At 32.9% G+C, this 12,626-nt stretch overlaps 2 protein-coding genes across 4 annotated transcripts; one reads left to right on the top strand and one right to left on the bottom strand.

Moving 5' to 3' along the window:
- LOC107631935 (senescence/dehydration-associated protein At3g51250-like) lies at positions 2,706-4,586 on the bottom strand. Of its 2 annotated transcripts, XR_001618644.2 has the most exons (3): positions 3,511-4,566; positions 3,136-3,281; positions 2,716-2,941 (listed from the first exon to the last, which is right to left on the bottom strand). XR_001618644.2 is itself a non-coding variant. In XM_021119687.1 (2 exons), the coding sequence occupies exon 1, from the start codon at positions 4,252-4,254 to the stop codon at positions 3,652-3,654; it is 603 nt and encodes a 200-aa protein (XP_020975346.1). In that variant the 5' UTR covers positions 4,255-4,586; the 3' UTR covers positions 2,706-2,941; positions 3,136-3,651. The 2 variants fall into 2 exon arrangements, 1 of the variants encoding a protein (XP_020975346.1); XM_021119687.1 differs by having other exon boundaries at positions 2,706-2,941; positions 3,136-4,586.
- LOC107631934 (paired amphipathic helix protein Sin3-like 2) lies at positions 6,530-10,459 on the top strand. 2 transcript variants are annotated; one of them, XM_021119686.1, is made up of 13 exons: positions 6,530-6,566; positions 6,643-6,697; positions 6,889-6,930; positions 7,250-7,405; positions 7,551-7,737; positions 7,972-8,070; positions 8,227-8,334; positions 8,416-8,533; positions 8,678-8,814; positions 9,234-9,309; positions 9,397-9,426; positions 9,574-9,740; positions 10,040-10,459. In XM_021119686.1, exons 1-13 carry the CDS (start codon positions 6,545-6,547, stop codon positions 10,043-10,045), a joined length of 1,203 nt encoding a protein of 400 aa, XP_020975345.1. In that variant the 5' UTR covers positions 6,530-6,544; the 3' UTR covers positions 10,046-10,459. The 2 variants fall into 2 exon arrangements, with proteins under 2 accessions (XP_020975345.1, XP_020975344.1); XM_021119685.1 differs by lacking the exon at positions 10,040-10,459 and having other exon boundaries at positions 9,574-9,837.

The raw sequence follows: 12,626 nt of genomic DNA, 5'->3' as shown, positions 1-12,626 counted from the left end.
ATGCAAAGCATTATATAAATGTATTTTTTTAACTACTTTTTTACAAGAAAATAATAAATAATTTTAAGAATTTAACTAATATGTATCATGATTTTTTATAAAATCATATTTAATTTCTTCAAAATATATATCATGTTCTAAAACTGAATGGTGGTGGCCGCCACAATAAGTGGAGCCTTGCCGATTTTGACTCTGAGCAAGTATACTTTTTCTATTTGTTTTGGAAACGTGGGCACGGCAAATATAAAACAGGGGAAAGTATTAAATTGGTCACTTACATAAGCTTTTGATTTTGAAAGTTTAAAGTATTCTATTTGAATCTAAAAAAGTTTTATTTAATTTTAATATAGTTCTACTGTGAGGCTAAAGTTACATAATTAATGAAATGTCCCGTAAGGGTGTACATGGCTTGGCCCGATCCGAAAACATGGCCCAGTCCCGAACACTTTAGGGACTAACTTAATGTAATTTCATCGGGTCTAGTACTGGGTAAGGGTCTCAAAAATAGATCCGGTCATTATTTCGGGTCGGATCCGGGCCATAGTTCGGGTAGCCTGAACTCGGCCCGGTCATCATACACAATTAATATTTTGTGTTATTAGTGATGGATGATGGTTATTCTTATGTAGAATTTAAATATTGTAAATCTTAATATTTTATTTTATTAGTCATTATAAGATTATAAGTTAATGTTTTATGTTTAAAATGCATAAGACTTTAGACTAATGCATAATATTGTGTTATTTGAGTTGATTTAAATATTTGGTGTTATTAGACAATATTAGTATTGATTATGGTTATACTTTAATTTTAGAGAAGGGCTAGTTCTTGTTATATTTTTTTAAGTGAATTTTACTATGTGAATTGTGAAATAATTGTTGGAGATTAGGTGATTTTTACATGCTAAAGACCCGGTTTTTACCTGGTTTTTATCCGGTCCGAAGGTGCGTAGGTTTCATCGGGTCTAGGATCGGGTTATGGTATAAAAATTAGGCATTGTCTATATTTTGGGTCGGGTCTGGGTTAAGCCAAACCCGGTGTGGCCCGACCCATGTACACCCCTAATGTCCTGCATAATAGCAGTACAAGAACAATGTTGATAATTTGGAGAATAAGTACAAACTCCAAAAATACAAAATCAACCGTAAATGTATTAGTACATTTATTTATCATTCTCTTTTGTTCTATAAAAAATATTTTATTTAAATTGTATGAAAATGATAAATAAATGTATTGATACATCCACATTTGATTTTGTGCTACTGGAGTTTGTACTTATTCTCTAAATTATTGATTTTTTTCTTGTAATGTTGTCATATCGGACATTCGGTTAATTATTTAACTTTGACCTCACGGTGGGATTACATTGAAACTAAATGAACTTTTTTGGATTCAAATATGATACTTTAAACCTTAAGGAGCAAAACAAGATTATGTCCAAACGTAGGGGACTAATTTAGTACTTTATTCTATAAAATATAAGGTAAAAGAGTAATGTTACATGTACATCAAAATCAGCTACTAGTATGAAATACATGTTAGAATACAAATACATATTGAAAATGAATTAAACTACACGTGTATATTATTTATACACAAATACATTAGTAGTCGATTTTAGTGGTTGATTTTGGTATACAAATAGTATTTTTGAAGGTAAAATATTATTTTAGTCGTTTGAGTTGAATCTTAATTTGGTTTCTAATATTTTAAACGTCCTATTTTAGTTTAAAAAATTTTTAAACAGACGATGTTACGGATCAAATTAGGATTTAATCCAAAAATCAAAATAGTACTTTATCCTAAAATATAAAATATATACCCGATAATATATATTCTATAACTGGATTTTATATTCACCTAATGTTTTTGTTTTACATAAAAAGATTGATAGGTTTTTCAAAGAATTTTGTTGTAAACTTCATAAGTTCTTTAAAAAATATAATCACAAATAAGCATTTTAAAACGAAATAAAAAAATTAGAAAAAATATTTTGTTGGTTATTACCCTATTTTAATTTATCAGGCTTAGGAAATCAAATAAAGTATTAATAATGCAAGAGACAATATGAAGTTGTTTCATAATCCGTTTGATGCAATTTTATCTTCTTTTCTTTATTTTAGGTGTTAGATCAAATAAGAGTTAATATTTAAAATCGTCCCTGAAAGATACCCCGATCTCCATTTTGGTCCTCGAAAGATAAAGTTAATCGAAATCGTCCCCGAAAGATACACGAGTTGGTCACGTTAGTCCTTCCGTCAGTTGGATGATGACGTGTCACGTTAAGTGCCACGTGGCACATAATGACGTGGTGGGTGATGCCACGTGTCACGAGATGATTGGTTGACATGTCATATCAGTGACACGTGGCACGCCATGTGTCAGGTCAGTGATGCCACGTGTCACTTGACATGTGAAAAAGTTATTTTTAATCAAAATAGTCCTTAAAAGTTCATATGTAAATCATTTTCATCCCTAAAATTTTAAAAAATAATCAAATTAGTCCTTATATAATTTTTTTTAATTTTTTCCCCAAAGCCGATTTTTTTGTAACTAAATGTAAGTCGGTAGGAATCTGCATTCCACGAGTGAAATTAGTATGTATAGTTAAAAGCTCAAAATCACCCAACAGATAGTAAAAGTAGCTCAAATACTTATTACAGTAGAAGCTTCAAGAGCTAAAAACATTGAAAAAAATGTACTGCAAATTTTAGTAATTCCATATGCACAATATCATAGCATAGTTCTTGATTAATATAGAAAGCAAAATCAGTATACTATGTACAGCAAAATTAGTATTATCCAAAATTTCATAAACCTAAGATGCACTCTGGTTCAGTCAAATAAAATACACCACAAAACTATGATGCAACCCACGCGGGCCAATGCTTCCAATATACATTCCAGGTCTTTTCTTAACAGGATCCAAGCCTTCAAGTACCTATGAAAGTTACAACTATATTAAGCCTATGCCACTTCTAAAGCATATTTGGTGAAGCAACCCACAATAAGTGAAAGAAATACAGGCACTCAATTTTCTTTTCAACACAATAGCACATATCACTTTCAATATGCAGTTAACTAGTTTCATTAAATTGCATTATTAATCCAGATATGAACTAACTAAAAAAATACCTGAATTTGATCAGAACCATAAGCTTTTGAACTTTCACTCTTCTGAGAAGTTTCAGCTGCTGAGAGTGAAGACATAATACGCCCTTGGTGTGACACCATTTTGCACCAAACGGAAACTAGGCAACTTTCCCAACTGTAAACTCACCCTATTAAAACCACAAAATCTCTCATCACTTAATGTTACAGTGTTAAAATGCAAAACGAACCAACCCCTCATGGTTTAAATATTCAGCAAAACAAAGCAGAAGAAAAGGGCATTTAGAAAGATTTTGTTGGGTTGTTGGCACTAAAAATTCTTCCCTTTTTTCCCAACAAATTGGGGTACCAAGTTTATTGATATGCAAAAACATGTAAAGAAATAGAAAAAGGGGGTACCTGGATTTGAAGAGTGAAGAGTGAGAGGTGGAAAGAGAGAAAGATGAAGAGAGAGTAGCAGAAGAATGGGGAAGTGGAACCCTATTGCCCCTTTGACGCAATCGTCAACCCATAGCTCAGCAGATCGGAACCGTTCTTATCTTACCCGCGGCTACGCTGATCTTCTTCGTCGGAATCGGAATTGGATTCGGAGCCCTTGGGAGGTCGGAAGGAGAAAAAGTAGTGAAAGTCGTCGACCTTGACGGCAGTTTCGTCCTTGGCGAGGGGCCATTGGATCTTGTCGGCAACGCAGGCGTCAACGGCGACGGCGCTGTCACCCTGCCGGAGGCGGATGATGGAGAAGTCGCCGGAAGCGAGCTCGACGCTGTAGTGGGTGTCGACGAGGTTGAGGATGGCGCCGGGGATCCTGATGAAGACCTCCTCGGTAGCGGCCGGTGGAGCAGACGGCGAATGAACACTGCCATCGCTGCTTCTGGTGTCATTTCGGGGAAATAGGGTTTGGACAAGGTCGCTGAGGTCATCAACGTCAAGGGAAGGATAGAGAGAACTCTGCTGTTGATGATTAGGTTTTTGGAAGGACGAATTGGCTTCGAGGTTGGAATCAATTACTTCTGGGTAGTGAGAGTTTCTGGGTTTAGGTTTTTGGGAGAAAGAATCCATTGATGAATAGTTGTTTGTGATCGAAATTCGGAAACTTACCCCCTTTTGAAGATAAAACGGCGACGTTTCAACGCCAGTAGGCATTCTACCAAAACGACGTCGTTTTGGTTCTTTGCCACCTTGGCAGTTAACGGGCCACGTAAGCGGACGTTTGCCATCTCAACTGCGGAGATAACGGAAGGACGAACGTGATCAAGTCAGGTATCTTTCGAGGAGGCTTTTGATTAATTTTGACTTTCGGGGACGAAAATGAAGATCGAGGTATCTTTTAGGGACGAAAATGACTATTAACTCGATCAAATAAATTCCCCACACACAATGCTAATTTCTTTTCGAAGATTTCTGATTGTTCGGGAAACATGGCAGGGTTTCATGAGTGGCAAGTTAATGCATCCAAGATCCTCATTTTACAGTGTATTAATATTAATTCGGAACAATAACAAAACATGTGTTTGCATATCAACATTAAACAATTCTGCATCCCCTTCTCTAGTGAAATGTATGTTACCTTTCTTCCAACTCCAACAATATTAGGGGTGTACGCGGATCCAATCGGATCGGATATAGTCGAAAATTCGATTCAATTTGCACAATTTTCATCGGATCGGATATGATATCCGTGCTTTTTAGTATCGGATCGGATATCGGATATATTCGCATAATTGAACATTCTCTTTTTAATCATATTTCTATGCAAAAAATTCAATAAAAATATTTCTTTCATACTTTTAAATTTATTTATTTCTAAAATATTTTTAATCAAATTTTTTTTAAATAATAAAAATAAAATAATACAATATATGAATAATAATTATTAACTAAAACATACAAACAAGTAAATATAATACTAAACATATATATATTTATTTATTTTTTAATTATTATTGTGCGGATCTGCGGATCCGTGGATCAGATACGCAAATGCAGAGCTGATATCTGCGATCCGATCCGCAAAGAGTGCGGATCAGTTCCTATCCGATCCGATAAGGGTACAGATTGAATCTGATCTGATCCGATCAATTTGAGAATTGGATTGTATCTGCAATTTTCAGATCGATATTTATCGCGAATCTACGGATATTTACTGCGATTTGCTGATTAGATCCGATCCATGAACACTCATAAACAAAATGCTGAAACATAACATCGTCTAAGGACTAAGGGTGTTGTAACAACCTCATCTGATTTAGAAAGATGCTATTCTTGTAAGATGTTTTTTTGGCATTGGATGGTTGAAGAGGTGACACGAATCTTTATAGTCTATGAATGGTGTTTTTATGCTTTGTGATTGTAACAATTGTGTAATTTAGTTGTTATACTTTTGAGGTGTGAATGTTGTGTCGATAAGAACTTGTAATTTGTGATCTATTCTTGATGACAATACAAAAAGAAATAGATTATAAATTAGTAGACTTTCTCTTTTATGGGTGAGTTTGTACAAGGTATCTAAAATAATAATAATAATAATAATAATAACCCTTAGCTTGAGGATAACACCTCATCTAAATCCTGTTGAGAGAATAAATAGACCAATTCGGCCTACTAGCAACTAAGCCCCATAATTGGTTTGACTTTGCTAGATTTTAAACCCAGTGTGCTTATATGAAATTACAACGGTTTCAACCTGATCAAAGGTCTTTAAAGATAGAATAAGAAAAAGGATGCTGAGCAATAGTTAATTAGAGAGTTTTGAGATAATAACAAAGTGGGTAGGATATCGTTCTCGTGTTACGGAAACAATTTTAAATGGTTAGGAACAAATGTCTCGTAATAAAAGCGAATCATCACTATTTATGGATAATTAAGTTTGATTCAAACAATGTTATTAGTAAAAAAAGAAAAAAGTTGAAATTTTAAGTTTAACCACTCAACTAAGGCTACTCTTAATCTTGAATCTCACGAGAATTTGATCCCCAATTTTTTAAGTAAAACAGTGACCAGTGGGTACTAACTTTCGTGCTAATTGACTAATTCTTTTCCTAGCCCGAGAAGAAAAATACGGGATTGGTCCGAGGTCCGAACCCTAAGATATAAATAAATTTAAAATTTTAAAATATATAGATGTAGAAATTAATCTCTGAGAAAGATTAGATAGAGTGAAAAACATTTACGTCCAAATTTTCTTAATTGCTTGGCCCAATTACGCATCATATAAGTACGCATACACACATCTGTCAACTCTCTAATCTCAAACTTCACACGTTCTAGTTTTTGTACGTTTTTTTATTCTCTCTCAGAGAAATGAATTAGAGCAGAAATAAAATTCATTTTTTTTATTGTTTTTGTAGCTTCGAAAATGATAAACTTTGTTGCAACATTGGTGTGATTCTCTTTGGCACAATCATAGGTTCTGATTGTGTTAAAATAATCACAAATGAAAAAACTGTTACACAAAGGTTCAATTTTTTTATTCGTTTTTGTTTTGTATTGTTTTGTTTTTCACACATCTATCTGTTTTTTCTTTTTGTGTAGAGAAAAGACGTTGCTGTGGAAGGGTACTCTGCAGTTCGTGCACTTCACAATCACTGTAAATTTTTTTTAATTTTCTTTTTATTTTATTATGTGCTGCAAATTGTGACCACGTTGCATTGCATTGAAGTAATGCAAATTATGGTTTTTGATTGTGTTTTTGTTGGGCTCTTTGTTGTGGATGGTGATCTGTTTGCAATTCGGGTCTGGAATTGTTGCTCGTGGTTGTTACTTGGATGCTTACATGAGTTCTCAGATCAAAAGACCAATGGTATCTTCTAGAGGAGAAGCGTAAGTTCAATTTGCTTTTTGGCTTGTCTTGTTTCATGCCTTTCTTTTTTTGTTATTATTATTTTGGTGTGATGGGATACATTTTTGCTTGATGAAGCAGTTGAATCTTAATTGTTTTTGTTACAGAACTATTTAGTCTCTTCTGGAGATTCAATTTTATTGCTTTTGCTTTTAAGCACCTTATGTTGATGTTTTGACTTAGTGTGATAAGATCAGATGTTTCTTTTACTAAAATGTGCTTGAATAGGGTTGATAATGTGCTGAAATCTTCTTGTTGATTTCTCAAATTGTCTAACTAAGTTTTTTTTTTGGACTGAAGCTCCGGGCAACCCCAGGTTACGATTGGTAATGCTGTTCAGAAACTGACCCATGATGATGCCGTAAAATACCTGAATACCGTGAAGGATGCGTTTCATGATAAGCCGAAAAAGTATGCTGACTTTTTAAAAGTAATGAAAGATTTCAAGGCTCAAAGGTGTGATCATTTTGGACCTCATTATTACGTCTTGCATTTCCTCCAAGCTTTTCTTTTATGGACATGGAAATATTCTGTATTATTTGGAGTAGAGATTTTAGTTCTATTAGCAAAATTGATTTGTCTATCTTTTGTTCATACGTAGAACTGATACAGATGGTGTCGTAGCAAGAGTGAAGAAGCTATTTAAAGGGCATAGAAATCTAATTGTAGGGTTTAACACCTTCTTGCCTAAGGAACATGAAATTGCAGTTCCATTGGAGGATGAACAACCTCAGCGGAATAAGCCTGTTGATTTTGTTGAAGCTGTAAATTTTGTGGGCAAGGTCAAGGTAAGTTTTTGTTGAATTTGAATGTATAAGCCTTTCAAGCTGCATTTGTGCACAAGAAACCAAAAGAAAAAAGTTTTGGCCAAGAATAAATTTCAGGCTGCCAATCTTATTGTTGGCATTGATATTGGTATTGTTGAACAATCAATTGTTGCAACTTGCTTAAAGCTCTTATACTTTTTGCAAATTCAACACAAATTGGACAGTTTTAAATGGGATTGAATTCTTTTCATGCAGAGCCAGCTTCAAGGCGATGACAGTGTCTATAAGTCGTTTCTTGATATATTGGAGATGTACAGAAAGAAAACCAAGACTATATCTGAGGTTCTCTTAGAGGTTTGTGTTGCATATGTCTCTGTGTTGCCATCAGGAAAATTTGTATTGGCCTCTATTTCTCTCTGTTTTTTGCGGTTTGTTTTGTTTGGAGTATTGATAGGTTGTGAATTTAGATACTCATTTTGATCATATTGGGACTATTTACTATTTGCATAGGTTGCTGCACTTTTCCGTGGCCATGAAGATCTTCTTGAGGAGTTTATTCGTTTTCTTCCTGATAAGAGCTATGCAATGCCAGCTGTTGTACCAATGGATGTTGAGAAGGTAATCTTTCAGCTTATTTGTGTGTCCCTTTGATTTTTAGTTAATTATTAAGCAGGTAATGTTTCCCTTTCTCTATCACAGAAAGAAAGTACCATGGCTTCTCATGGGGACTCTGGTGCTGAACCATTCCATGATGAACATGAAAAGTTTGACCTGTGCCCTATGTCATCTACTTGTGAAGATAAAAGCTCTTTGAAAAGTGAGTTTGTTAATACTTTGATCATGGATGTATGTTGTAACATTTTCAGAATTTCTTTTACCTTGCCAAACATATGCTTTGAACTTCTTCTATGTAATGTTTTAAATATTTGAAATCATAGACTCCAACTTCTGATCCCCACAGGTATGTGTAGTCAAGTCGATGCTTTCCTTGAAAAAGTCAAGGAGGAATCTCGAACTCCTGAGGTTTACCAGGAATTTTTGAAGTGTCTACTTTTCTACAGCAGGGAAATAATTACCCGACAAGAATTGCAGTCATCGGTATGGTTGATGGATTTATATATAGAGAAACTCTTGAGGCCAGCAACTTTTAGTATTTTTGACCTGCATTTGCCAGCACAAATATTAAATTGTCATTTTATTAATTTGCATGTGCAAATTCTAAAAAACATGGATGTAAATTGTATTGATTCATAGGTGCAAATTATATACTTCTTGTGTGCAAAACGTCTGGAAATATGGATGCAAATTATAACTGGCTAAGTGCTGGCCAAAAATGATAAATATTTGCTGGCCATGTAGCATTGCTTTTATATGTATTGATTTTCTTGGCTACATTACTTGTTTTGTTCCCATAACCAGATAACCTGTCAATTACTATTACTTATTAGTGAATCTGGTGTGAAGAAAGCTGAGGCTAGAATTATCTTGATCTGATCATTCACTATTTGTTCTTCCAGGTGGGTGATTTGCTGGGGAAATTTCCAGATCTTATGGATGGATTTAATGATTTTTTGGCACAATGCGAGAAGAATGGTAATATTCAACCTATTCTTTTTTCTTTTTCCTTGAAATCATTTTTTTTTTTTTTAAATTCTTTCTTCTCATTAATCAAGTTCTGTCATGGATTTTTTGCTGGCATCATGAATAATAGTACGAGACATGGTTCTCTCTTCTGCTATCTTATAATATGTGCATCCTGTTTTATTATTATTATTATTATTATTATTATTATTTTTGCTCAAATGAACAATTTTAGTTTCAGCTTGTGGCTAAACTGTCTGATTGTTATGTATCCAGAGTCCTTGCAGAATGAAGGACATGGATTGAAAGCATTGAAGGCAGAGGACATGGATATAGATCAAGGGGTGGAAAAAGAAAGGGATGGAGAGTCACCAATTACTGCCTCATGCATCGAAACACTATTTGAAAAAATAGTCATAGGATGCAAAAGCATAATAAAAAAAGTTAGTTGCTTTACAGACTAGTTCGCTCTACTTTTGTGTTGAGCTTTTTTGTTTCAAAAAAAAAAAAAAGTTAGTTGTTGTTTCAAAATCAAGACTCTTAACTCCAAATGCAAATGATGTGTTTGGAATTTTATTCTAAACCGAAGAAGTCGAATATGTTATTGTTCTTAAATTGAATAAAAAATTAAGAATTTTGCATATTCAAGTCTCAAAAAGTAGAGTTAATGAAGGTCTAATTACATGAGGGATGATTGGCTAATAGTGTTCCTCACTGTGTTCTGGTGTGTCTGGAAACACAGGAATGAAATTGTTTTCAAAAATGCACCTATCCGTGGAGCAACAAGCTTGCAAAGAGGAGAAGGAGAAAGGTGTCAAAGCCACTTTCAATGCTTTGGTCTACCTCACAATGAACTTGGAGAGCTTTTGAAATATTCAAAGACTTGTTATCCTTTTTCCTAATTTCTAACAAGTAGTTCATGGAATAAATGTAAACCATTGGATCTTCCAATATCATGGTGTATCAGAAATTGTTAATTGGAGAGGGTTTTGAGATAATAACAAATTGGGCAGGATTGAAGAAAGTTCTCAAGTGGTTCCACCAGAAAATTCTAACTTCCAATCATTTTAGTTTAGTTGTAAAGATTTTCTTTTTCAGATGGGTTGGACATTCTTTAATCTTAGACATTATATCATTACAAATTGATCTATATCGACTCTCACATAGTGGCACACAATATTTTAAATCTTCCTATCCACTATTAATTGATTACTTGTGAGACAAATGAATTACTATATATTACGCTAACATTAATTGTGAATTGTCTTGTCTTCTATCAAATTATACTGTGAAGTGTGAATATTGCAAATCAAATCTGTATTTAGTCACCCATAAGCAGAATGTAAAAAAAAGTTACATATACATTATTTAAATCCATATTATCCTATCAGTAATAATCTATGATCCACTGACACGGACACGACACGATACGGGACACGCTGACTCGCGAATTTTAAAATTTTACATGACACGAGGACACGCATATATATAAAATATAAAGTATTTTTTAGATAAATCGTAATGATATTTTAATATTTTATTAATATTAAAATATAAATTAATTTTTTAAATTATTTTTAATGTCTTATTTTAATTATATCAAGTATTTAAAATATTTTTTGTTTTAATAAATAATAATATATACTATATCAAAATTTATTTTAAGTATATATATTAAGAATAAGACCTGACACGTGATGGTATTTAGGTGTGTCCAAGTGTGTCCAGAGAAAAAATTTTTATTTTTTATTGAGACACGGTTTGGACATAGCAAACACGCGTGTCGGACGAGTGTCGGTAATTGTGGTGTCCAAAATGTGTTCGACACGTAGACACGACAATTCAGCAAAGTGTCCGTACTTCATAGGTAATAATAATTAAAAATAAATATGATTCAAAGACTGCATATTATACTATTAGTCTATTAAAATTAAGATCTCTTTTATAGTGCTTACATTTACTGATAGACTTCAAAAATAAAGAGGTGAGCCTTATTTTACTCTATCTCTACTTTAGATAAGTTAAACAAAAATTTTGTAAACACTAAAAAATCTACCTAAAATTAAATTAAAAAAGAAAAATCTAAATTATTCTCTAAATTAACGGACCTTGCAACTTGTTAATTGAGTTCTTAACCCATTATCGATATTATTTGGCTCATGCACCGTCAAAACTTTAGTTTTCTCTATTAAATATTTAATATGGATTAAAATATATGAGTTAAATTTCATGAGAAACAAAACTAAAATTAAAATGGTTAATTATTTTACAGAAAAAAATTATTTAGTCTAATCATCAGGAACACAGGCAATCACGTGGTTTAACCGGTGGATTGAAGTTCGTTCGAATCAGTTATTGGTTAGCAGTTAATTCTGTTACATTGTATATATACGCCATTCCTCTCTTGAATCCAGTAATCTTGACTACTACTACTTGCTCATTATTCTTCCCTATCAGGTAATAAAACTGAAAGAGTGATTTCATATTAAGAGCGAAAGAAAAACCTAAAATGGTGGCAACTTATGAAGAAGCCAGAGATTATATGGCACAAGTGAAAGAAGTATTTCGAGATAAAATAGAAGTCTATCATCGCTTTATGCAACTTCTCGAAGATTACAATACTGGAAGAAGGTTCTTTTATTATTATTGTTACAAGAATAATGGAAATTTTTATTTTATTATATGATATATATGTTAATGTTTGTGCCTTCTCTATCTTTAATTTCAATTAATTAATAATATATTGTAGGACTGATATAGAGGGTGTGACAGCAGAAGTAAAAGAAATTTTTGAAGGACATGATCATCTAATTTTGGGATTTAATAAATTCTTGCCACCTCAATATCAGATACAGCTTCCATTGGAGGAGAATCAGGAACAACGTGACTTTCAAGAAGCTTTAAACTTTGTTCGCAGAGTTAAGGTAAAATAATAATGCATTATTATGAGGCAGTGCAAATTATATTATTACTTAATAATTTGCAACAAGTAAACAATAAAGATTATGATTCTTTAATTTCCCTGTATACATATATATCCTTTTCTTATTGCAATAATATATTTTGATGATTATAGTGTTGTGCATTCATATGCATGCATCATACAGACTCGGTTGGAAGATGAAGGTCGTTATGGTTTCGAGAGGTCCATTCAAATGGGAATTAGATCGTGGAGAATGGGAAAAATTTCTCGACTTGAGGTTTTTGATCAGGTTTCTATTCTTACTCATCACTATATATCTTAATTAACGTTAATATTATTATTTTAAATTAATATTTAGTAAATAATAATTTATATTTATATTTATAAAAAAAAATTTGAAAGTCAC

The sequence above is a fragment of the Arachis ipaensis genome, chromosome B03, assembly GCF_000816755.2.
Source record: "Arachis ipaensis cultivar K30076 chromosome B03, Araip1.1, whole genome shotgun sequence".
NCBI classification, from domain to species: Eukaryota; Viridiplantae; Streptophyta; class Magnoliopsida; order Fabales; family Fabaceae; genus Arachis; species Arachis ipaensis.
The sequence above is the reverse complement of the archived record's forward strand: the minus strand, read 5'-3'. Positions and strand labels throughout refer to the sequence as shown.

Excerpts from the sequence above, each read along its gene's own strand:
- LOC107631935 (XM_021119687.1), bottom strand. The coding sequence starts at position 4,254 with ATGCCTACTGGCGTTGAAACGTCGCCGTTTTATCTTCAAAAGGGGGTA.
- LOC107631934 (XM_021119685.1), top strand. The coding sequence starts at position 6,545 with ATGAAAAAACTGTTACACAAAG. Across the intron at positions 7,406-7,550 it reads AAAGATTTCAAGGCTCAAAG|AACTGATACAGATGGTGTCG; the intron begins GTGTGATCATTT and ends GTTCATACGTAG. Across the intron at positions 9,310-9,396 it reads GGCACAATGCGAGAAGAATG|ATGGATTTTTTGCTGGCATC; the intron begins GTAATATTCAAC and ends TCAAGTTCTGTC.